General features: G+C 41.8%; 1 protein-coding gene and 1 long non-coding RNA gene across 4 annotated transcripts in view; one reads left to right on the top strand and one right to left on the bottom strand.

Moving 5' to 3' along the window:
• Positions 1-4089: 4089 nt before the first annotated feature.
• The window catches only part of RADX (RPA1 related single stranded DNA binding protein, X-linked), a 39658-nt gene continuing 17220 nt past the window's right edge, over positions 4090-26527 (bottom strand). The window contains exons 4-14 of the mRNA XM_072125739.1: positions 22475-22583; positions 21572-21663; positions 20574-20696; positions 19516-19623; positions 16200-16367; positions 15120-15256; positions 13829-14013; positions 11159-11247; positions 7358-7636; positions 7127-7276; positions 4090-6137 (exon numbers count right to left, since the gene is read on the bottom strand). Coding sequence (XP_071981840.1) covers positions 6001-6137; positions 7127-7276; positions 7358-7636; positions 11159-11247; positions 13829-14013; positions 15120-15256; positions 16200-16367; positions 19516-19623; positions 20574-20696; positions 21572-21663; positions 22475-22583 — 1577 coding nt within the window. The 3' untranslated portion in view covers positions 4090-6000. The remainder of the gene's footprint in view (positions 6138-7126; positions 7277-7357; positions 7637-11158; positions 11248-13828; positions 14014-15119; positions 15257-16199; positions 16368-19515; positions 19624-20573; positions 20697-21571; positions 21664-22474; positions 22584-26527) is intronic.
• LOC140078001 (uncharacterized) lies at positions 19062-26152 on the top strand. Of its 3 annotated transcripts, none has more exons than XR_011849875.1 (3): positions 19062-19337; positions 24747-24921; positions 25540-25978. It is a non-coding gene; the product is annotated as an uncharacterized lncRNA (long non-coding RNA). The 3 variants fall into 3 exon arrangements; XR_011849874.1 differs by lacking the exon at positions 25540-25978 and adding an exon at positions 25988-26152 and having other exon boundaries at positions 19063-19337; XR_011849873.1 differs by lacking the exon at positions 25540-25978 and adding an exon at positions 25036-25529 and having other exon boundaries at positions 19063-19337.

Consider the following 26527-nt stretch of genomic DNA (forward strand, 5'->3'; position numbering starts at 1 on the left):
AACTAAATATCTGCTTTCCAGCTATAAAACAGATTAAAAAGCAAGAGGCACCCCTAAAACCCATATATTTTTTGAAAGTAGACAACCAGGCAATTGCATTTGCCTTGATTAATAGTTTGAAGACTGTACCACCCTCATGCAACTTTGTGACAAACACAAATTATTAAACAAAAAGTGCATTGAAACGGTCATGGAAATACTAGTTTTTACATAAAACTCACATCAAAGTGGAGCTTTACTCACAAACTGGCATTTAAAAATAATATACATCCTACACAGAAAACAGCCAGACTTCAACAATAAGCATCTTCAATAAGCATCAAAATTGTATTATGTTAAAAAATACAAGACAGAAAACCATGCCATATTTGGTTGCAGTCCACAAATGTGTTTAAAAATACCGTATATACAGGCGGTCCCCTACTTAAGAACACCCGACTTACATACGACCCCTAGTTACAAACAGCCTCTGGATTTTGGTAATTTACTGTACTTTAGTCCTAGGCTACAATAAACAGCTGTAACAGTTATCACAGGTGTCTGTAATGAAGCTTTATTGTTAATCCTTGTTCTTATGACAATCCAACACTTTTAAAATTCATTTGTTCGCTGGGGTTACAATGATAAAATATACAGTTCTGACTTACATACAAATTCAACTTAAGAACAAACCTACAGAACCCATCTTGTACATAACCCGGGGACTGCCTGGTACTTGAGTATAAGTCGAGATACCCAATTTAAACACAAAAACTGGGAAAATCTATTAACTTGAGTATAAGCCTAAGCTGGGAATTGCATTGGTCACAGCCTCCCCAGTGTATAGCTGGACAGCACCCTTCCTCCCAGTATACAGCCAGCTGCCCCCCAGTACACAGCCAGAAGCCACTTTCCACCCAGTACACAGCCAGAAGCCACCTTCCCCCCAGTATACAGACAGCAGCCACCTGCCCCCCAGTATATAGCTGGAAAGCACCCTGCCCTCCAGTATACAGCCAGCTGCCCCCCAGTACACAGCCAGAAGCCACTTTCCACCCAGTACACAGCCAGAAGCCACCTTCCCCCCAGTATACAGACAGCAGCCACCTTCCCCCCAGTATACAGACAGCAGCCACCTGCCCCCCAGTATATAGCTGGATAGCACCCTGCCCCCCAGTATACAGCCAGCAGCCAGCTGCCCCCAGTATACAGCCAGCTGCCCCCCCAGTATATAGCTGGATAGCACCCTGCCCCCCAGTATACAGCCAGCAGCCAGCTGCCCCCAGTATACAGCCAGCAGCCCCCAGTATACAGCCAGCAGCCCCCCAGTATACAGCCAGCAGCGATGTGCCCCCCAGTATACAGCCAGCAGCAAATAGAGGACCTTCAGGGGCATCGGAAAGGCGAGTACAGTGTAATTTATTTTTTTATAGACTTGAGCATAAGCAGAGTAAGGGTTTTTCAGCACAATTTTTGTGCTGAAAAGCTCAAAATTAAACGGTATATTATATACAAAGTAAGAAGCTCTTATTCTGTCAAAATCCATTTTTTTCATAAATCACCGCCTAGCAGGTCTTCAAAAATAACTTAAATTAAACCATAATTTTCCTCTAAAATATGTACAAATACAGGCAGTCCCCGGGTTACTTACATGATAGCATCTGTAGGTTTGTTCTTAAGTTGAATTTGTATGTAAGTCGGAACTGTATACTTTATAATTGTAAACCCAGCCAAAATGTTTTGGGTCTCTGACAATTGAATTTTAAAAATGTTGGACTGCCATAAGAACCAGAATTAACACTAAAGCTTAATTGCAGACATAATTTATAACGGTTATTGCTGTTTATTGTAGCCTAGGACTAAAGTATAGTAAATTACCAAAACATCCAGAGGTCCGTTTGTAACTAGGGGTCGTCTGTAAGTCGGGTGTTCTTAAGTAGGGGATCGTCTGTACAGAATACTTATACATAGAAAATATACTTTCCTAAAAATGGTAAGAGGTGAGAAGTTCACACATTGAATATATGTATATATTCACCAAAATATGCAGCAAAGGGAACATTAAATCCACAGGGGGTGCCAAACAATTTTTGCAGAAAATTGCACTTAGAGATCATACAGTAATATATCTTGCTTACACAATGGTAACCCAAATAAATAACTATACAGGCAGTCCCCGGGTTACATACAGGATAGGGTCTGTAGGTTTGTTCTTAAGTTGAGTTTGTATGTAAGTCGGAACTGTATACTTTATCATTGTAACCCCCAGCCAAATTTTTTTGGTCTCTGTGACAATTGGATTTTAAAAATGTTGGGTTGTTATTAGAACCAGGATTAAACAATAAAGCTTCAGTGTAGACACCAGTGATAACTGTTACAGCTGTTAATTGCAGCCTAAGGCTAAAGTAGAGTAAATTACCAACATCCAGAGGTCCGTTTGTAACTAGGGGTCGTATGTAAGTCAGGTGTTCTTAAGTAGGGGACCGCCTGTATATCCATAAACCAAGCTTATGAAATAGCAAAAGTCCTGATTTGATGAGCGCCATTGTAATAGCTGCCTAATAACCGAGCCATCTGCGGTTCATAAGAATTTGAGTATAAACGCCATAACATAGGTATAAATAATGGAGGGATGGTGTGAAATAAAAACTTTATTCAGGAACTTGTGTGTGTGTGTTTCATGTTATATGCAACTTTTTGGACAAGTTCTGGGTCACGTTGTTAATATGTAGCCACATTAGGCGAGGAGGATCAAATGTTCATCGTTTCACTCATTTTACGTAAAAAACCCCCCAAAAAAACACTATCACGAAAAGTCAACCAGAGAGTAAGCGTGTTCTGGATAGGAGAAGGTTAAAAACATGAACATTAGTTGATACAGTATTATCCCTCATCCAAATTTGGTAACAGATAACGTCAATATTTCCATTAACTGTGAGGTGCAGCAGCTCAATTTAAAGGGAACCTACCACCACGAATCTACCTATAAAAGGTAGATCAGGTGGTAGGTGGATCAATAGGACGTGAGGATAGCCCTTTTAAGGGCTATGCCTCACGTCCCCGCACTTTTTGATAATTTGTATTAGCTTTTTATGCAAATTTTGTTATGCTGCTACTGGGGCATGGAGTAGCCGCAGCTGAGATTACACTGTGCGGCTACTCCACGCCCCGGTAGCCTCTTTACTCCTCCTATCTGCGCATGCGCTGAACAGCAGGCCTGCGCCTGTGCAGCTCCGTGAATATCTCCTGTTCCCCTGAGACCTAGAAACACAATTTTAGATTCATTTGAAAGAAGAGATTCTTCTCTTTTATAGGAAGTAGTATGTTACTAGGTTCCACAGAGCCAATGTTATAGTCTTCTGCAGTGAAGACATACCATATACATCCTTGGCTATATACACTCACCGGCCACTTTATTAGGTACACCTGTCCAACTGCTCGTTAACACTTAATTTCTACTCAGCCAATCACATGGCGGCAACTCAGTGCATTTAGGCATGTAGACATGGTCAAGACAATCTCCTGCAGTTCAAACCGAGCATCAGTATGGGGAAGAAAGGTGATTTGAGTGCCTTTGAACGTGGCATGGTTGTGGGTGCCAGAAGGGCTGGTCTGAGTATTTCAGAAACTGCTGATCTACTGGGATTTTCATGCACAACCATCTCTAGGGTTTACAGAGAATGGTCCGAAAAAGAAAAAACATCCAGTGAGCGGCAGTTCTGTGAGCGGAAATGCCTTGTTGATGCCAGAGGTCAGAGGAGAATGGGCAGACTGGTTCGAGCTGATAGAAAGGCAACAGTGACTCAAATCGCCACCTGTTACAACCAAGGTAGGCAGAAGAGCATCTCTGAACGCACAGTACGTCGAACTTTGAGGCAGATGGGCTACAGCAGCAGAAGACCACACCGGGTGCCACTCCTTTCAGCTAAGAACAGGAAACTGAGGCTACAATTTGCACAAGCTCATCGAAATTGGACAGTAGAAGATTGGAAAAACGTTGCCTGGTCTGATGAGTCTCGATTTCTGCTGCGACATTCGGATGGTAGGGTCAGAATTTGGCGTCAACAACATGAAAGCATGGATCCATCCTGCCTTGTATCAACGGTTCAGGCTGGTGGTGGTGGTGTCATGGTGTGGGGAATATTTTCTTGGCACTCTTTGGGCCCCTTGGTACCAATTGAGCATCGTTGCAACACCACAGCCTACCTGAGTATTGTTGCTGTCCATGTCCATCCCTTTATGACCACAATGTACCCTGTAACATCTGATGGCTGCTTTTAGCAGGATAATGCGCCATGTCATAAAGCTGGAATCATCTCAGACTGGTTTCTTGAACATGACAATGAGTTCACTGTACTCAAATGGCCTCCACAGTCACCAGATCTCAATCCAATAGAGCATCTTTGGGATGTGGTGGAACGGGAGATTCGCATCATGGATGTGCAGCCGACAAATCTGTGGCAACTGTGTGATGCCATCATGTCAATATGGACCAAAATCTCTGAGGAATGCTTCCAGCACCTTGTTGAATCTATGCCACGAAGAATTGAGGCAGTTCTGAAGGCAAATGGGGGTCCAACCCGTTACTAGCATGGTGTACCTAATAAACTGGCCGGTGAGTGTATATAGGGCACCCTGTGAGGACTTATGAAATACAACCTTCGCAGGGAAAAGGTTGATGTTACCCTTGCCTCCATATAGTAAAAAAAAATAATAAGTTATAATACAAGATTTAACACTGAATAAAATTTTTTTTTTAATTTTAAAAATAAATTAGGGAACCATTTTCTTAATATCCTTGCAAAGACCAATTTTTGTATCATGGGTACACACACAATTTTGTCAAAGATCAAAATTTGTGTGAGAAATAAACATATACACCGACTTTGTAGACTTAGTCTTTGCTCCTGTTATAAAGTGAATGCATTAATTTAAAGTAAATTATACAATACAGATAAATAATGCTATCAGACTATACAAATAATGGCATTATACAACACAGACGCAACACCCATAAGTCCAGATTCACATCTCTTTGTTACCCCTCCATTGTAAAGGTATGTCAGGAGGATTCACTGAAAACTAGAACACATCACGCTGTATGCTCATACAATGGGATACTTCCTCCAGCACATCTCATCCCCATTAGAGCGGGAGAGGGAGCAAATGTCGGCAGGAGCTAGCGAATTGCTGCTGCCGATGTTCCAGGTATCTCACGAGTTACGCAACTGTCCTTATTTGGACAGTTACAACACTGGAGAACACCAAAAGCAAATAATCAGTGGAGGCCAGGGATGGATGCCATACAATGGCATATGTTCCCCATGGCCTCCACTGAGCAAATACTGATTTCTCCAGGAACAAGCAACAAAACAGTTTTGCAATTTGCAATTTCTTCACATCCAGTGTTGATTTTTTACTAAATGTCATGTAAACTGAGCAGATGGAAACAAGAAGGATGCACCCACCTGCTGATACATGTCTAAGCAAGTTCAGAATATACGCTGAACATATCCAAAAACTGAGATGTGAATGTAGTCGGCACTATTTATCGTGGAATTCAGTTACATCATCATGGCCCGCCATAAGGAAACTGACACCAGAGTGTTTTGTCTCCAGTTAGGAGATCTATGTGCTATTAGCCAATTACGTAGCACTAGAATTCTGAATGACCCACAAAGGCTTTTAGGCCTCCAATCAGCAGGCTCAATGTAGAAAGCAAATCGCTTTCAACATGGCCACTTTGTAATAAATTATAAGGACGGAACATATTAATAAAGTTAATAATAAAATTGACTTAAAATATTAAGTCAACTACATAAAAATAAAACAAAAAAAAAAAACTCAGCAAAATTAAGCAAAAATATATAAAAAAAGTTGATATAATAAAAAGTCACTATGAAATATCACAGTTGTTGAAGAGCACATTATTATATTGAATAAAATATTTAAAAAAATAATCATTCATCAGGTATGATAAAAGTGCATAAGAAAAGATGGATAATAAAAAGGCTGTATAATTTAATCTGTATTGTGCATTGTGGGGTGGTACACTCTGTTCAAGCAAACTTCCACTTTGCTTTCTCCAAGGTGACATATGTCCAAGATGCAGATGACGTGCAGCCGGTCTCTGGATCGTGCATATTCCACAAGTTCATCTGAAATGGAAGAGTGAGAGCAAACAGTGAATGTGATAAGTGGTGAGAAACTGGGATGATCCACCGACTGAAAACTACACAATTTCATCTACGATGATATGAGTCATTGACTAAATGTCCCTTATGGCTCATTCATACAGCCTTGGGGGGGTTAGTGATCTGGTCACATGATTAGCGACCAGATCACAGCCCTCAAAGACATCTATAGGTCTTGGTTACAGAACAGTGAGCACACAGTGTCTCACTACACACTAACATATAGGACACAATCTATACGTTGTCAGATTTGCCACACAGCCACTCATCTGTCTATGGGGGCAAGTTTTAAAGATTGCTCACCCCAACCCATGTCCCGACCCTGTGCTCGCTCAGGATCTGGTCCGGGTGAGCACAAGACCATCTGAAAGCAGCCTTAGGCTTGACTCTGTACACTGTAGCAGATACTGTATCCACCCTGTATCGAAAAGCCACTTATTTATATTATGGAGCTACTGTAATACAAGCCTTTCGACCTCCCCTGTTTGATCAAAAAAAAAAAATTAAAAAAACTCAAGCACCACAGACCTCTGTAATTCCCTTATGATGGCTGAACCACAGAATGTTCAAGTGTTACATATGCAAGTCAAACCTACAAGACATGGTGTGTTGATCCAGAGGAAGACAAAAAGAACCCCAAAAAGCTGATGCAAATTGGTCAAAAAGGAGAAAAATTCCTTCGCTATGTTGTGGTCAGAATAAATGCCTGGATCAACCAAGTGGTTTTGGGCTCAAAATCCAATAAATGTATATCCGTGTTGGTTCAAACTTCGCCCTGATAATGTCTTCTGTTGGATCTAAACTGCTGGTAACATGTTAGAAGTCCCACCAGGGTGGCACATTACATGGCTCTTCTTTTATGTGTATGGTGTGCCTGCTTTGCATGGATAATGTGGCAACATTGCACAATGCAGACCTTTCAATAAGAAGAGGTAAAATGTTTACTTTCTTACTTTTTAGAGAAAACCAATGGTGGTCTTGGAGGTCATCATTATTACCAGCTCTGGTACAGTGGAGTTGACTTGGAAGAGAGTTAATACCAAACACACTGAAGTTCTCAAACATTGGTAGAGAAACGTCTATCGCTATGTCCCGATTTATACCTTTTATAAAAAGAAAACAAATATGGTAGAATTTGTGTAGGTTACATACAGTATGACAGCAGTACATAGTCCATTGCTTACCCAGTATAGTCAGTTCATAGTGGCCACACCTGCTGGCCATGGCGACACTTGAGTTACGTTGTGTTAGGTTTGTGACGGTTGCCGGATGAAGGTTATATGGCTGAATCAGAAACTCCTTGCGTTTGTAGTCAAACTTTTGAGCAAAACTTTCTGGAAATAACTTGCTGTAGTATAGATGTTCCTTTATACTGAGCTTAGCCTCCGGCCACAAGGGGTTTTCCCAGAATTCTGTATGATACAAAGTATCACTGTCTGTAGCAAAACTTCTTGCATGGTCATCTATAGGTGTAGGAAAATAATGGAAATCAAATACAGTCGACTCCTCTCCACTGAAGTCACTATAAATAAATGAAGGTTCAATGGTTATTCCCTATTCTGCTGCAGCCCACGGAGGAAATGGGGTCCTGTAACCTCTATTTGAAAGGGGTATTCCAGGAAAAAGAATAATTCATATTCTATTGGGTCATTAAAATATAAGCTAATGTGTAATTGGTTTTGCTAAAATTTTGCTCCCCTTAGCAGAAAAATGCTGTGGACATACAATGTAAAGGAGAATTAAAATTCTACTGGCCCTTTAACCCCTTAGGGATGCAGCTTTTTTTTCATTAATTTTTCTGTTTACAGAGCTGTACGAGGACCTTTTCTGTGTAACAAATTGCAGTTTTTAGTGATGGCATTTATTATTCCATGCATTGTACTGGGAAGCTGGAAAAAAAAAATTCCAAATGTGGTGAGAATCTGTGAAAAAACATTTGCACATTTTCTTGTGGCCTTGGTTTTTACAAATTTAACAATGAGCTCTAAATAGCACCTTTACTTTATTCTTTCTTAAAATATTAAAACCTTGTTTACCAACTTTTTAGTTTCACCATGTTCTGACGCCAATAACGTTTTCATACTACGGTGTATGTAGCTGTGTAAGGTGTAATTTTATGCGAGATGAGCTGACTTTTCATTGCTAACATTTTGAGGACTGTACAACTGGTACAATCTGTAAATTTTTTATATTTACAAAATGGTGAAAAAGTGTATTTTTTTTTAGACATTCCGCTATTTTTCGTTATGGGGTTCAATGCCGGAAATAATCGCCATTATATTTTGATTGAGGGGACATTTTGGGATGCGGTGATACTTTATATATTTATGATTTAACTTATTAGTTTATTTTATAGCCGTTATAGGAATAGGGGGGGTGAATTTAAATTTTAGGTTTTATTTTATTTATTTATTTTTTTTTTTATCAGCCCCTTAATTACCTGGCTGTATTTTGTTTTTTCATTTCCATTTTTCACTCCCCACCTTCAAAAATCTATAACTTTATTTTTCCATGTACAGAGCTGTGCGACGGCTTGTTTTCAGCGTAACAATTGCATTTCATGGTGTTGGTACTGAATATTCCATGCCGTGTACTGGTGCTATATTCAATATGCAGCAAAGACTTACTGGCTATGGAGAGGGCTCAGCCCGTGAGCCCTATCCAGGTACCCTCATTGTACTATTACAGCGTGCTTCGGTAAGGGGTTAACCCTAGATTGTGTAATAGATTTTACCATTTACTGCCTTTGACTTTACTGATCATGTATTACAATGTGCAAATAGGCGGTAAGTTGCAGTGCACCCAGTATGGCCAGTGTCGTGGTGAGATGACATCTCAGTGAGATAATGTGCAGTGAAGGCAGTTACACACATCATTACTATGGTAACTGAGCAAGACAATCCATTACATCATCACTAGGCACAGAGCATAAAAGGGAGGAGCTGCTACTGAAAACTAAGGGGTCATGGGAGTTGTAGATTGTGGCCATCTTGGAGATAACTTTCCCTACTTTAAAAATCACATAAAATGTAAAAAAAAAAGCATAAAAGCATACAAATTTAAGCTGTGCTTTGTAATTAATGACATTGAGTTTTGTTGTATTCATTTATTTATAGCATTATGGGTTTTTGTATCAGATGTTGACATTCCCAGAATACCCCTAAAGCAACAGGGTAAACATACTTCTTCCAGCTCTTGTTATTGTCAATATCAAAGCACAGGGCTTGGTTATATCCTACCCCCTTATTCCTCTTCTATAACTTGTCAGAGGAAGCCAAGTAATGTTCTAGGCCAGTGGTGGCGAACCTATGGCACGGGTGCCAGAGGTGGCACTCGGAGCCATTTCTGTGGGCATTCAGGCATCACCCCAGGACAGAGTTCACCAATTAGGACCAAATCCACCAAGTCCCAGGCAACTTAAGAGATGCTGCTCTCAGCACTATTTTGGCTGTTAGGAACTGCGGGAAAAGGTGAGAAGGTGTTAACAGAACTGCAATGTCTTTGAAGGTCATCCTGCTGGAACAACCATTTTTCCTACAGAGAGAGACCCTGGATAGAAGCCACAACAAGAGTCTGAATTTGCTCTCCTTCTTTCAACTGTATTTGTTGCCTCAGGGGGGGGCGATGCAGTTGAAAGATGTGGAAGAACAGGTATCAATAAGTTACTGCTTAAAATGCCATGTTGGCACTCCACGGGAAAATAAGTGGATTTTGGTTGTACTTAGGGCACTCTGTCTCCAAAAGGTTCGCCATCACTGTTCTAGGCTATTCTGCCTCTTGGGCTCCATTCATATATCTGAATATGATGGCCGTGAGCTAGCCTCAAAAAGGCTCATGGCCGCCTCAGAGGAGCCTTAAGCACAGGCATTGTGCACTATGCCACCAGAGACCGTGCAGGTCCTATCCCTGCCTGGATTTGCTGTGTGGTCGCACAGCTTCCTCCTTCTCCACCTGACTTATGGTTCATGGCTGTTCACACGGACATGTGAATGGAGCCTTAAAGGGAACCCGTCACCAGGGACCTCTTTTTCACCATGCCTTTCTGCCTTTTCTAAGCATTTGCATTTCAATATAAATTGTGTGTTATAACTTACCTTGCACCCTCACAAAATCCTGGGGTAGTCCCAGGGGCCGGACTTTGGTTTGGATGCATTTAAAAAAACAACATTTGCCTTGCCTACGTTACTCTACCTCCTCAGAGCTTGGCCCCCACCTTTGTACTCCTGTATAGCTCCACCTCATGCTCCTTTTTCAGAGGTCACAGCCTGGTGAGATGACATCAGTGGGGTGTGTTTTTTGAATGCATCAAAACCAAAGCCCAGCCCCTGTGACCACCCCAGGATTTTATCAGGATGCAAGAGTAAGTTATAACACACAATTATATTGTAATGCAAATGCTTAGAAAAGACAGAGGCATTTTTGCACTGCTGAAGTCTTGGGCTTTTACAATCTATCGTTAGTGAAAATGAGGTCCCTGGTGACAGGTTCCCTATAAAGACATTGAATATAGCAGCAAGATACATACTACACCCTATCCATCAATAAGAAGGAACATTGTGGTGGGACTCCAGCAGTCAGACAACCATTATCAGACCATTATATGTGGTATATCTTGTGGATCAGGATAATAATTAGACTTGAGACAACCTCTTTAACAACTCAAAGGGCATTTATAGGCAAAATATAAAATGCACAGTTACCTGCAATGAGATGCCTAAGGAAATTGCACACAACTAACAATACATTTCCCAGAAAAGGTACTGTGGATGTAGTAAGTGAATGTCTGACACCAGGACTCCTTTCAGATGTACTACACTCTTGAGTATGTGACTGCAGAGCCATAGGTGGGTGTAGCACTGTGTTATAAAATTTCGCGAGGGCCTTTCTAAAAATCAGCACCCTATATGTGGTACTTCAGAGAATTACCAGAGGCTGAGCTGCTACATCTTCGATAACCTTGTAGACAGAGGCATGGAACAAATTACCTTTAAAATTTGCGGTTTCCCTAGACCCGGTGTCCACATCTTGGTACAAATGATGCACAACTGGACGATTCTCCATTTCAGAAAAACTTCTGAAAGAAAATGGAAGTTAAAGTATCCATTATTTTATTTCATATGAGACACATTTGCCTTATGCGCCTTCCTCCTCTTATGTCTGGGCTTGTTCTTAATTGGAGTAATGAAGTAAGTAGGTAAGGAGTATAGGGGTAACCTTGATCCCGTCTGAAAGTTTCTCTGACAAAGAACTGGTGCGTGTTCACGCAAGATCAGTTTAATCAGCTTCAAAGTAACATTTGCTTCTACTTTATAAATTATGTTTTAATTGGCCTGAAATAAAACCTGAGCCTGGGAAGCACAAACTAATGAGATATTAGATGTTACATTAGGAAGCTGAGTGGTTTCAATTGGCTCTGCCGAAAATATTAATGAAAAGAACCATAGACAGAACACTGTAGAAGAACGGAGCGGTTGCAATGGCGTATCCTCAGAGGCCACAAGCTAATAAAAGATACATTATTAACCTTTTAAAACACCAGGGGGAAGCCATATCACTTTGTCACTGACTTCCTTCTTGTAGAGAAGTGTATATAGTAGAGCAGGTTGTGTGTGTGCACACCTTACGGGTGCTGCACTGACTGTCCAAAAATGTCAGAGCTAATTGCAGTCTCCCAGATTTGCTGGTTTCCCCTTTCCCACACCCTCGGTGTGGATTCTCTATCTAGATACCAACAAGGGGAACTGGAACAGCACCAAAAGATGGAGAATTATACACACAAACTCATGCCTACCCCCTGGAACTGCAGAAAAAAAAGTAGTGCACGTCCAAAAAGTGGAATCGTACCAATAAATTCTATTCAAACATAAAATGTGTGGACCTCAAACATCTACCATCCTTTGATGTTGTTGCAGTCCCCCTCTCCTGTAATGTAGATACTCTAGTGAGAAAAAAAAACAGCAAAATGGTAATATTTACTATACTATACAAAGTAGAAGATTTTGAAAGGCTGTCACAAGCTGAAACTTTGCATAGCCCAAAGATTAAAAATAGCAGCTCTGTTATCTAATCTATACTGTAAAAGGGGTATTCCCAACTTGAAAAGCATAGATCTATGTGGTGCTAGAGTACTTTAAGTGGGGGTTTCATGTTCCCCGGCCCCCCGGTATACAGCCGGCCAGCCTGCCCCCCGGTATACAGCCGGCCAGCCTGCCCCCTGCCCCCCGGTATACAGCCGGCCAGCCTACCCCCCGGTATACAGCCGGCCAGCTTGCCCCCTGCCCCCCGGTATACAGCCGGCCAGCTTGCCCCCTGCCCCCCGGTATACAGCCGGCCAGCTTGCCCCCTGCCCCCCGGTATACAGCCGGCCAGCCTGCCCCCCGCTATACAGCCGGCCAGCCTGCCCCCTGCCCCCCGCTATACAGCCGGCCAGCCTGCCCCCCGCTATACAGCCGGCCAGCCTGCCCCCCGCTATACAGCCGGCCAGCCTGCCCCCCGCTATACAGCCGGCCAGCCTGCCCCCCGCTATACAGCCGGCCAGCCTGCCCCCCGGGTATACAGCCGGCCAGCCTGCCCCCCGGGTATACAGCCGGCCAGCCTGCCCCCCGGGTATACAGCCGGCCAGCCTGCCCCCCGGGTATACAGCCGGCCAGCCTGCCCCCCGGGTATACAGCCGGCCAGCCTGCCCCCCGGGTATACAGCCGGCCAGCCTGCCCCCCGGGTATACAGCCGGCCAGCCTGCCCCCGGGTATACAGCCGGCCAGCCTGCCCCCGGGTATACAGCCGGCCAGCCTGCCCCCGGGTATACAGCCGGCCAGCCTGCCCCCGGGTATACAGCCGGCCAGCCTGCCCCCGGGTATACAGCCGGCCAGCCTGCCCCCGGGTATACAGCCGGCCAGCCTGCCCCCGGGTATACAGCCGGCCAGCCTGCCCCCGGGTATACAGCCGGCCAGCCTGCCCCCGGGTATACAGCCGGCCAGCCTGCCCCCGGGTATACAGCCGGCCAGCCTGCCCCCTGCCCCCCGGTATACAGTCAGGCAGCCTGCCCCCCGCCCCTCGGTATACAGCCAGCCTGCCCCCCACCCCGCATTAACTCTGTACTCGCCTTTCCGATGGCCCCCACCCACCCACAGGTCCTCTTCTTTGTTGTGATGTTCCATCTCCATGTTCCTACGTGCTGCTGACACCCACACACACTTGGACGTCAGGGACAAAGAGCTGGAGCATTAAAAGAAAAAAAAAAAAAAAAAAGTCGACGTGCAGGGGTAGGGGGGTGTCATAAAGGTGAGGTTTTTTTAATATGCTGGAAATACCATGGTCAGGGGGTTGGCTATATAATTGCGGTACGGGCTGATGGCTATTGATTTGAGTATAAGCTGAGTTAGCTTTCTTAGCATATTTTTTGTGCTGAAAAAAAAAATCTGTTTATGCGCGAGTATATATGGCAAGTCGTTTCCTGATTTACCTCAGATTAAGCTGTGAGTAATAATTGTTCTACAGCTGCCTTAAATGTGCATCTGTTTCCGTTGAGTGGTGAAGATCACTGAACATTGGATATTTGCTGAATCTGAGATTCGATATCAAAGACAAAACTGAAAAATCAATGTGCCTCTAAGGATAGCACAGAGATTATTGTGAAATGGAAGCGCCTGACTTACAGGCCTACTGGTGAGGCTGGCCTTTTCCTTCTCTTTGTCAGATCATAGGCTTCCTTCTGAGGTGTAGGCTCCTGTGCGCCTCGTTTTGAGCTGTTGACTGATCGTTCTGCCATTATGAGGCTCCTGCTTGGAATATGCTCCTCACCGCTGGGTCCTGGGTCATCCATATTGTGTATACTTGGCTTCTGAAAAGGGATAAAATAAAAGCTTATCCAAAGCAAATAAGATACTGATGTAGCAATTGAGGTGCAGAACATTTGGGATCTATTACAGTCAGTCACTCTCCCATTACAAATTCCAATCACAGGCAATGTACATTCTATATTACAGAACTGAAGAGGTTTTATCAACTTTTTGTTTGTTATGCATCTGCTTTTTTTCAAGATTTAACAATTCTAACATCTTTTCTTCTACAACGAAGTGTATTAATTAATGACAACTAGGCATAACTAGTAGGAGGCATGTCGCTGCATAATCTCCAGTCAATGTCGGACTGTACAGCGGTACACAATAGTGATAAGAGGAATAGTAACCTTCAGTTGGCAATTTATTCAAAGTGTTAAATGACTGTACTGAGTAGACATTGATAATACTGTAAAATAGAGTGTTCCATCCCAGATGCTGGTGTGATACCACAAAGATATGTAACATGTAAGGGCTGACTATTGCAATACTGAGCTTTAACTTTACTTTGTGCACAGGAAGACTAGAAAGTAAGTTACACCACCCACTTCCTTCTAGCATAGCAGTGCCTACAGAAGTCACAATCCCACCCACCAGTTACACATGGCATCATCCACCATAATAATAATAAATAATAATAATACTAATAATTCTTTAATTATATAGCGCCTACAGATTACACAGCCCTGCAGAGAACTTGCCAAATTGGTCCCTGTCCCCAATTGGGCTCACAATCTAATCATCCTACCAGTATATTTTTTGGAGTATGTGAGGAAACCAGAGGAAACCCAGACAAACACGGATCTCAGTAAAACTTTAAGAGAATTAAAAAAAGGAACCTGTCATGGCAATTTGCGATACTAAACCACCCACAGGCCCTTATGATTTTTAAGCATTAGGGACAAAAGAGATAAAAAGAAGAAACACCACACCCTCGTCGGCTGCACGTTTTGGCGAGTGAAGTATTACGGCCCCCAAATCGACCCGACAGGTTCTCTTTAAAGGCTCCTTTTTCTTTTATTTTCTAGCATCCACACAATATCAGATCTTTCTATTCATTAGCATGCCTTATAGCCTAGTTTCTCATACACAGACAATGTATACATACCATTTTGGCTTGTGAGAGATTTCTCACAAAGGCACAAGCAGCAATAATACCCTGAACAGCGACACGCTTGTGCTCCCTGTAATGCATGTGCTGCACTATAGTCTTCAGCTCTCCAATCGTGTTTAATATTTCTTCGGCTGTAAATATATACATACATGTTAGTAATCAATGTTGATATTACAACATTTCAATGCATTACTCAAGCAAGAATATTAAATCCAGCAATTCACATACCGTCTCCTGTAGATTGACAGAGAAGTTAACTGGGTGACAATACTGACACCAATCATCTACTCAGAGGATATGTGAGAAGTGTATGAAGCCTCAGCTGCCAGTATGCTACATTAAGAGTCTATGGGAATGACATTGATACTGTTCATGACAGCAGCATCAAAAGGAGAGGTATCACACATGTTAGGGCAGGTTCACATCTAGTTTTTACCTCTCCACTGTAAAAATGCATTGTGTGGACAACTGGCATTTCCTTACAACAAAGGTAAGGACGTACCCTACTGTGTGAGCATCAAAGTGGCAAGAGGAGCGACTATCAGCAGCAGACAGTGATAAAACGGTCCTTCTATGGACAGGTCACTGGGGTCCTCCCATAGCGTAAAGTCAGTGGAGGCCGGAGATGGATACAATATTTTGCATATGTCCCCATAGGCTAAAGATGCATCTTCCCTAAGACTTTCCATCCTGTGTTTCCAGATGGATGCAACTTACACTGGCAGATGGAATCCTCCTTTTTACCCACCTTCTGCAAGTTTATGTATACCTTTATGTATACATGCACGGTTGACGCCAGGAGTTTACACAGCGTTTACGTTGAACGTATCCAAAAAAGATGACATGAATGTAGTAATTATACATCTCTTGGCCCAGCCAATCCCATGTGTACAGTCAGCTGACCCAAAACAAGATGGCACCACTTTCACTTAGCGTTCATCAAAACCAAGTCCTGTTCTCTTTCATAAATTTACATGGACAATCCTTTTTGGAAACAACTTCCTTTACAATTTTGCTTTGTAAATTGTATGGTTAATATCTATTTTTAAAACAGTTGGATGAAAGTACACTCACTTTTTCTATCATTACAGTACTTGGCAAAGGTGGATGGGGTTGGTGGATAGGGTTGGTAGCCGCCAACTGATGTTTTCTTCTCAATTTCAACTTCATTTTGATTCTTCATCCATTTTATATAGCTCTTTACTTTCTCATTGGTTACATACGGCCGCCCTTTATGGTGACCTGAAAATAAAAATGTCACATTTACAAACTGGCTAACACACAAAAAAAGAAGGCTCAACTCTGTTCTGTTCTACAACATGACACATTTAACAAAAAATGTACTGAGTAGAGGCATGATCCAGCACTAAAATTTTACATTTCCAGGTCATTTATTTCAGATTTCTTCAAAACATCAGGTAAAAGTCATGTCTCATGACTAAGGAGTGATATGCGTTTTGTCCGACAGTAGAGCTTGTAGACTCACCTTTACCTGATGTTTTAAAGAAATATGAAATAAACGACCTGAAAAACTTAAAAAATTTAACGATCGCTGGATCATACCTTGCTCCATACAATAGTGTTCCCCCGGAATCAGGATACAGGGCACCGCTCACACGGATAGAGGAGATCTTCAGGATTGCTACATTGAGCTGTTAAACTTTTCTTTCTCCAATTTAGCAAAAAAATGGTGTAGACTCATTGGCTATCCCTGCGGCACAAGAGGGCTGATTGCCGCCATATCCACAGCCTAGAGCAGCATCTAAGGCAGTGGTTCTCAACCTTTCTAATGCTGTGACCCCACAATACAGTTCCTCAAGTTGCGGTGACCTCAAACCATGTATAAGAATATTGTATTCGTGCCAAAAAATGCAATAAAATCGTGGCTCCCATGGCTTTAGGCGACCCCTGTGTTTTGGTCATTTGACCACCACCGGGGTCGCGACCCACAGGTTGAGAACCACTGATCTAAGGCATTGTACACAAACCACCTGGCGTGATCACTTACCGACTGACACCCACTGCTACATCAGAGGGGGTTTCGGTCTAGTTGTCAAAACCACAGACCTAGAAACCCATTGCTCTCGGACCGGTCACCATTGCATGCCAAAACCTACTAGGGGCGTTTCACCCTACAACATTTTTATGATGTTTTGTAATATATTTGATCAAATCATGAAATGTTGTCATTACTCTTATGCATACCAAGTGTAAAAAAAAATTAAAAAAAATATTAAAAAAAAATAAAAATGGTTATCCCGTTTTTTTTCCCCTTACTTTACTTCAAACCCCTAACATCTATCTAATGAAACAAAAATGTAACACATGCCCCAAATCCTGAAAGGAAATTCGATGCAGATCAGAAAATTCACAGTAATTGACAATCATTTCTGCAGGTTTTACAGATAAAAAGAAATCTACCATCATAATCAAGCAAGTATCCCCCCCACTTCGCTCTACCTGATGTACCGTATATACTCGAGTATAAGCCGACCCGAGTATAAGCCTAGACCCAGAGGTCGCACTAACATTTTTCCAGAAGGGTAAAAAATACTCCTCTCACCATTTTTGAGGAGTATTTTTACCCGAGGAGTATGAAAATTTCAGTAAAACACTGCACACATAGCGCACGCACAACACTCCACTACACTACACACTACACTCACAACACTCCACTACACTCACAACACTCACAACACTCACAACACTCACAACACTCCACTACACTCACAACACTCCACTACACTCACAACACTCCACTACACTCACAACACTCCACTACACTCACAACACTCCACTACACTCACAACACTCCACTACACTCACAACACTCCACTACACTCACAACACTCCACTACACTCACAACACTCACAACACTCCACTACACTCACAACACTCCACTACACTCACAACACTCCACTACACTCACAACACTCCACTACACTCACAACACTCCACTACACTCCCAACACTCCACTACACTCCACTACACTACACACAGCACGCACTACACTACACTACACACAGCACGCACTACACTACACTACACTACACTCACACAGCACGCACTACACTACACTCACACAGCACGCACGCACTACACTCACACAGCACGCACGCACTACACTACACACAGCACGCACGCACTACACTACACTCACACAGCACGCACTACACTACACTCACACAGCACGCACGCACTACACTACACTCACACAGCACGCACGCACTACACTACACTCACACAGCACGCACGCACTACACTACACTCACACAGCACGCACGCACTACACTACACTCACACAGCACGCACGCACTACACTACACTCACACAGCACGCACGCACTACACTACACTCACACAGCACGCACGCACTACACTACACTCACACAGCATGCACGCACTACACTACACTCACACAGCACGCACTACACTACACTCACACAGCACGCACTACACTACACTCACACAGCACGCACTACACTACACTCACACAGCACGCACTACACTACACTCACACAGCACGCACTACACTACACTCACACAGCACGCACTACACTACACTACACACAGCACGCACAACACTACACTACACACAGCACGCACAACACTACACTACACACAGCACGCACAACACTACACACAGCACAGCACGCACAACACTACACACAGCACGCACTACACTACACACAGCACGCACTACACTACACACAGCACGCACTACACTACACACAGCACGCACTACACTACACACAGCACGCACAACACTACACACAGCACGCACAACACTACACACAGCACGCACAACACTACACACAGCAAGCACAACACTACACACAGCAAGCACAACACTACACACAGCAAGCACAACACTACACACAGCAAGCACAACACTACACACACACACCACACTACACTACACTCACCCGGCACTGCTCTTAAGTCCCGTCGGCATAACATTAACACGCAGGCAGCTGCGGGCAGGCAGAGATGGAGCAGGACGGGGAGCAGCAGCCCCGCTGTCCACATGTCTCCCCTGTGGCCGGTGCTCTCACTCCGGGTCTCTCCGGCACGCCCCTTAGTCACGTGCCCCGCTGAGCGGCCCGGCGCGCGCTGTGTTCGCGCTAGTGACAGTTCCCTCAGTGACATTGCAGCCGCACCGCAAAAGATAGAGCAGGTCCTTTTCCAACAACCCTGTGGAGAGGGTAGGGGTGAGCAGCACTTACCCCCTGCTCCTACAGCTGGCTTGCAGCACATGTCAGCTCATGCGGACATGTGCATGTAGCCTAGTATAGTGTTATCTTAGTCAACAGAAATATCAAAGAGGTATTTTTCTTGAGGAGGATGTATGATGGTAAAACACACAAGCTCTTAGACTCGACAACATACCAGTTATGAAGACCTGGCTTTCATTGGTAGTTGTAAGATAAGCTTTGTAGGAGATATCTCCTGGGTGTTCCCGGATCACACGCATCTGCGTGCACACCAAATAAGACACTAAGAGAAAAAAGAAAAAAAAGAAGATAATACATGTATTTGCTCAATCCATCACTGTAGGTGAAACACAGAGTGACCATATAAAACAATGATCCTTTTGATTGAACATGTTACTCACAAAAAGGGGTCTAGAGTGAAATCCTTTCATTTTTAACCTCCAATTGAAGATAACTAGGCTGGTAAAATAAAGAATTCTCATGTCCATCAACCCAACAACGTAATCAGTAATAAAATCACCATTTGGCATGATACAGTAGAGGAACATATTTGTTGTATTGTTTAACCTCAAAAGTCATTGCTAGTTGAAGGTCCCGGTCAAACTTTGCAGTTCTACTCTTCTATAAATGATGATATCTTTGAAAGGCTTCATAACTTTTTTTTCTCCTATGAAATGTTAAACCTGATTGGATAGTTTTATTAATTTGATATTTGTTGCTTATAAAAGTAAAAACATAGACATTACTAAAAATTTGAAAAAAAAAAATGCTTTTGTTTGTAATTTTTCACAAAGTAAAATTGAATACACTTTACCAAACTGTTTAAAATGTGAATGTGTGCGGCGACCATTCCCTAGGTGCAGCTACATCTACAAAATTGTCAGCTCCGTCTGACATTTCTAACAGCTATATCTATATGGAGCTGTGGCAAATAGAAACACAGTTCAGGTATCATATTTAAGAGAAGAACCCCTTTATTATTGCACTAGCAATGTGTTTCTAGGTGCTACAGAACAGGAGAAAAGTTAAACATTTACTAATTCTACAACCAAGTTTAAATGAGTAAATTATCCCACTGCACAAGTCCCAACTATTCCCATAACATATATTTACCAGCCATCCACAAATTAGGTAAATACATTTCTACTGTTGTGGATCCAACTTCTGGAACCTCTTATGTCTCTAGTAGGAAACCTCTTTGTCAATAGGATATTAGGCATCCAGTATACATACTTGGAATTATATGTTCAAATATATCTGGCTGTGATGTAGCAAATATTTCAAGTAGAAACGGTTGCTCTGAAGTCCCATCAATCATCTGAACCCATCGATATATCCAGAAGTCTTCCCAGTCATCTGAAGGAATGACACCAACAAAAACACCATATATGGCTCTGAAGGATTGTGTGACAACACAGATACATGTCACCTTACAAACAGCTTTGGATTTCCATATAGATAAAAATATATAAAAATCTAGCAGGTAACTGGTTGCACAGTAATCCTTAGGTTCTCCGAGACATTCTAAACAAATAGTCTTTTAAGAACACATACCTTGCCTTAGATACATGCTGTATGTAAAAAAGTGTCGTCTCTGTAGAGGAGGCCCCTAAAATCTGCACTCAGGGTCCAAATTGCTGCAGAAGATATTATAAAGTGTGAGTACAAAAAGAGAGCTTTCTTCAATCAACTTTATTTACAATGTCTTGGAGAATCAAGGGTGGGCCAAAAGGATAGATTTAAAGGAAACCTTCCATTTGATTTCATGCATTATGAAGCAAACATACCTTGAGAATGTGGTAGCTACACTGATACAGTGTCGTATCTTGTTTAATCCCATGGTTTTGCTGAAAAAAACTATTATAAAATTCAGGACCTCGTGAAAGATGGGCGAGGCTGGGTGCCTACATAAAACACATTACACATGGAGCTTAGTCAAGACATGACTAATGAATCTGAGCTGGATCACTCATACATAGTAGTTGGCGGATGGTGTAGCATTTGATTATTCTGTGCTAGAAAAGCGCCAAGCCCAGGCACAGAAGAGACACAGCTTTATTATCATAATTTTATAATTGTTTATCAGCAAAACCACTCAACACAGGGATTAAGCAAGATATGACCCTGCATCAGTGCAGCTACAGCATTCTCTAGGTAGGTTTGGTTCATAATGCATCAAAATCAAATGGTAGATTTTCTCCAAAAAGGACCACTGAACAGGTCTGGCTTACCTCTTCTTCGTAATCTTTCACATCTTCCAACATAAATCACAAGTCCTATAACATCACAGATTGTATTATGAGGTAGGTCACCGAATTCCGATCTAAAAATCATAGAATTACCACGATCCATTATATTGAAACATCTCACACACACACACACTTAAAGGATGGTTCCTGTTATCAGTTGATAACAGCTAGCAGACCCCCAATCACAATAGTCGACTTTACACACAGAGTGCAAGACCTCGCCAATATACTTGCCCTTAAAATGCCTCTAAAACCTCCAGGATGTGGCCCATCGACAGCAGGGTCTGTGATATCCCATGTCCCGCTGGCTACTGGTGGATGGAGGGGGCCGTGCAGTAATTACTGAATGCATGCCCCCTCCATCATGACCATGGTCCACATGCCATGCTAGACACTGATATGATAGTGGTTATGACCGGGGGGGCAGTTGTGCATACAATAATGCCTGGACACCCCCTCCAACACTCTGAACCCAGCTAGACAGGGGACGTCAACGATGCCAGTGGGTCATGTAACCCACAGCTAACAATGGCAACAGAAACTTTACAGAGGCAAGTACACTATGGGGGATACTGTTAGGGTCTTAACCTGGTAAAGTTCTTATTTGCATGCCCTTTAGTGGTGCTTGTAACTTTTATTAAATTTGGAAAGAGCAGCAGGAAACAAGTACAGCTACCCCAAACTCGACCTCATGTGATCAGTCACTAAGGATATCCCTTAAAAGTACACTACCAGAAACATTTTGTCTGGGGTTTTTTGTTAGTTCTTGCAGTGATGTCAAAGCAAGACTTTTTGTAAAACACTCTACTAAACCATCAATACATAAAATATACAGTGAAATATTCTCAAAAAGAGCATACATACAGTTATGTAACAGATTACTACCTTGTAACAAATTGATATTTCACAGCTGGCAAATTCCATTCCGGCTTCACTTTACTCTCAGAGAGGATGATAATTTTGGGAGGAGGATCTCTGGGATTTAAGCAGATTTCTGGAAAAATAAAAAACAACATACATTTACATTGACGGAGAAACGTCCGTCGGGGTGCTGTGGTGGTGGTCTGGGGACTTATGATTTGTTGGTAGGCACTTTGGGCAAAGATATTGTCTGTGCATTTGTTCTAATCCCCCTTTGTATTTACCTTGATGCCCCACTGTGGGATATATCTGTACTATGATCTGACCACCACCTATTTTGTGTTGTTTCTGTGGTTTTTAACCCCATTCCCGACATTTGGACGTAATAGTACTGCATGGCGAGAGGTGCGTTCCCCAAAAATGCAGTACTATAACGTCATGCTCTGGCATTTCACAAGAATCGGACCCCCTGCGGCGCTTACCTAAGAATAGCTTGAACAAGCGATCAGTGTAAAAGTGAAAAAAAAAAAAAAAAAAAACAATAAAGAATTAAATAAAGTCCCCTAAACACAAACATTCCCTATATACATGCAATATAGTGGAAAAAAAACAAAATTGCCAAAGAAACCCACATATTTGGTATTGCCGCGTCCATAACAATCCGTACAATAACTCAGAAACATTATTGGGCCCGCTCGGTGAACGCCGTAAAAACAAAACCCGGAAAACTCGCCAAAAATGTAAATTTTTCATAAAATCTCTTCACAAAAATGTTCTAAAAAGTGATCATAAAAAGTTATATGCGCCAAAATGGTACCACTTGAAAGGACAACTCAACACGTAAAAAATAAGCCCTAAACCAGCTCTGTCAACAAAAAAATATTAAAGTTACATCTGAAAAGATGGCGATTCAAAAACAAATGAGATTTCCTCTATATTATTTTTTTCAGTAAAATTGTAAAAATAAATGAAAAACTATATAAAATGAGGTATCACCGTAATCGTAGTGACCTATAGAATAAAAATAATATATTTTTTTTAGTGTACGGTGTACGACCCCCAAAAAATACAAAAAGAAAGGAAACCAAACTTGACAATTTTCTTTTCACCCATACATTCAAGAGTTAATAAAATCTCATCAATAAGCTAATGACCCACTAAAATGAAGTATTTGTAAAGTGCATCTCATGTCACAAAAAATAAGCCCTTATGTCCAAATTGCCAAAAAAAATAAAGATTGTATAGCCAATAAAAAATTGCAATGCATAATCTGCTCCCCCTCAGTAGCCTGGCGTGTGCCCATACAGCAGGTGACCACCACATGTGGGGGATTGTTATACACGGGAGGGATTGGGTATCAAATTTTGTGGAGCGTTTTGGTATTTTATCCACTGAGAATTTGTACATTTTTTGGAAAAACATTCATTTAGCCAAAAAAAATAACTTTCAAAATTGTATCCGATTTTGTTTTAACCCCTGTAAAACAATTAAAGGGTTAACAAACTTCACAAAAGTTGTTTTACATACGTTGAGGGGTGTAGTTTCTATAATGGGGTTTTACTTTTATTTAGGCCTCTCAAATTTTCACCAAATATCTGATTTTCTCATAAATAAATGCAAAACATACCACCAAATTTTTTCAACTAACATGAAGTACAAAGTGTCACGAGAAAACTATTTTAAAATCACTTGGATATGTTAAAGTGTTCCAAAGTAATAACCACTTATAGTGACACAGGGCAGATTTGAAAAAAATGGGCCGTGTCCGGAAGGTGAAAAGTGGCTTCGGCGTTAAGGGGTTAAAGAAGTTTTTAATTTTGATTGCCATATTGTTTAAATAAGGTATTAAATAAATGTATTATTATGTAACGCAAGGTTTGAGAGTGGTATGCTGTGGTCCTATATACTATTTTTGGTATTTATTCTATTTTTATTGTAGTGGGCATCTTTATTGGTACTTATTACATTTACATTGAGTAGTCTTCCATTTAGTGTCCTGTTCTGACATTACAGATTTGCCATTTATGGCCTTTTGTCCTAAACCTTCAAAATAAAAGGGAACCGGTTACCAGGTTTTACCCCACTAAGCTACTAGCTCCTGAGGTAAGGCATGAGAAATCTTTTATGTGAATTGTTGACTACAGATTTTTTTTAAAAATCTCCTCCAAAGTCACATGAAAAATTTGCCTAAGGTTAGTCACGTTTTAATAACTCCTTCAAAACAGATCCCTTCTCTGCCAAAAATCGCTCTTTGACCATTTTGCACCCTTTATTTAAATTTTCGTTTGTTGCCTAGGTTCGATACACCCACCGCTGCAAGATCTCAGCAGGGAGACAAAGGCATTTGAGTATGGAGAGGCAGAATATGGAGGTGTATTGAAAGATGCCGGATAGACCAATTTAGTTGATGGATGAAATATGGGCTTTACTTTTAGAAGACAAGTGTCCTTTAACATACAATACTCATTAAAGTAAGTGGAGACTTTTTGGCCTCAGCGTTAAATCCCCCGTCTTATTGGAAATTAATTGTGAAGCAGGAAAGATAAAATGAATATTCACACCAAAGTTATTTTCTTCTTTCTCAGGATGATAAATCACAACATTACTTGGAGACAAATGCATGAAACAAGAGAACGGGCTGGGATACTGTCACTACGTGGTTACAATAGACAGGTTTATTGGATTAGGGAGGGAGACGGGCTCAGGTAACGGCAGCAGGCTATCGCTGGTGGATTGGAGAATATTTAATAGCCTCAGCTAGGACATGCAGATTAGTACGATGCCAGACTCAGGCGGCTGCACAATATTATTGGGAAATATGAAATATGGAGGAAATAAAGGTAGGAACACTTATTGATTCAGATCTGGAAAGCACACCCTCCATATTCATTAATATATAATCTTTATGATGAAAGGCAAGGCTGCTCAAAGAAGCGTTTTAACTAAAAGAAAATAGGAGTAGAGGTAATTTTAGGCCATAGATCATATTAGCCACATTGTGAGTCTCACCCCGGCGATTTGAAGCCGGCCCCGTGCTTGAAATAAGGCCCCGGACTCATCCATCAGTCACTGACAAGTAATTTGCTTAGTTCATGCAGGAAAACAGAAACAAATCCCATCTACTTGTCAACAGACGATGGCTCATGAGCTGCGGATGGGAGAAGCTCCGGATAACGTCATAGCTGAACAGTGTGCAACAGTAGCACGGTGGGACCTAGGGTTGTATGATGCATCCAAACCTTGCTACTCGTTCAATACTTTCATACTCAAATGGTTCAATACCTGATTTCTGTCATTTTTGGTACTCAATGGTTTATCTGGTTGTACAGACTCCTGTCTACAGAGGAATCCTCAGAGGAGACATTGGGCATCTTTTGAATAGATTTGTTAGGTTAGAGGCACAACAAGAAGCAAGCCACCAGGGAAATATCATCATCTGCCCTTATATGGTGTTTCTACATCTCCCAGGGCTTCCCCTGACACAAGGTCTCTAAATGAATTCATGTTATTCAATTAAATATTTTTTTTTGCCCATAGAATATGAACTCACAGCCTCCACACGCTTGCAGGCCAAAGAGATACAGGGCCTCTATTTGCTAGATTATGGACTTACTGGCTGAACGCTGCAATAGAATTACACTGTGACCCAAGCTCAATGCACTGGTATATAGAAATGGATCTTCTCAGAGAACTCGATTATTTTTTTTTATTTAAAAAAAAAACATATAAATAATACAAATAAATGAAAAAAACAGCAGCACAATATAAAGAGATAGTGAGATTTTATTTGACCTCATGTGCGACGTTTCAGCAATACAATTTTTAATTTTTATTTTGTTATTACACGATACAGCTTATCCACCGATACAAATTTCCCAATTAAATGGCAGGGCAATAAACACAATCTTGCCAATATAGAGCGGAATATGGGTTAGTATGGTTAAAAACATGCAGTGATATCAAATAAGCAGTTAACTAACTAAGTCAGACTGCTTAAGGCCAGAGGTGACCTTGTGAGGACCGGTCCAATTATAGTCAATTGACCATAACCAAAACTTAAAGGAATTGGCCACTTTT

This window comes from Engystomops pustulosus, chromosome 9, assembly GCF_040894005.1.
Source record: "Engystomops pustulosus chromosome 9, aEngPut4.maternal, whole genome shotgun sequence".
In the NCBI taxonomy this organism is placed as follows: domain Eukaryota; kingdom Metazoa; phylum Chordata; class Amphibia; order Anura; family Leptodactylidae; genus Engystomops; species Engystomops pustulosus.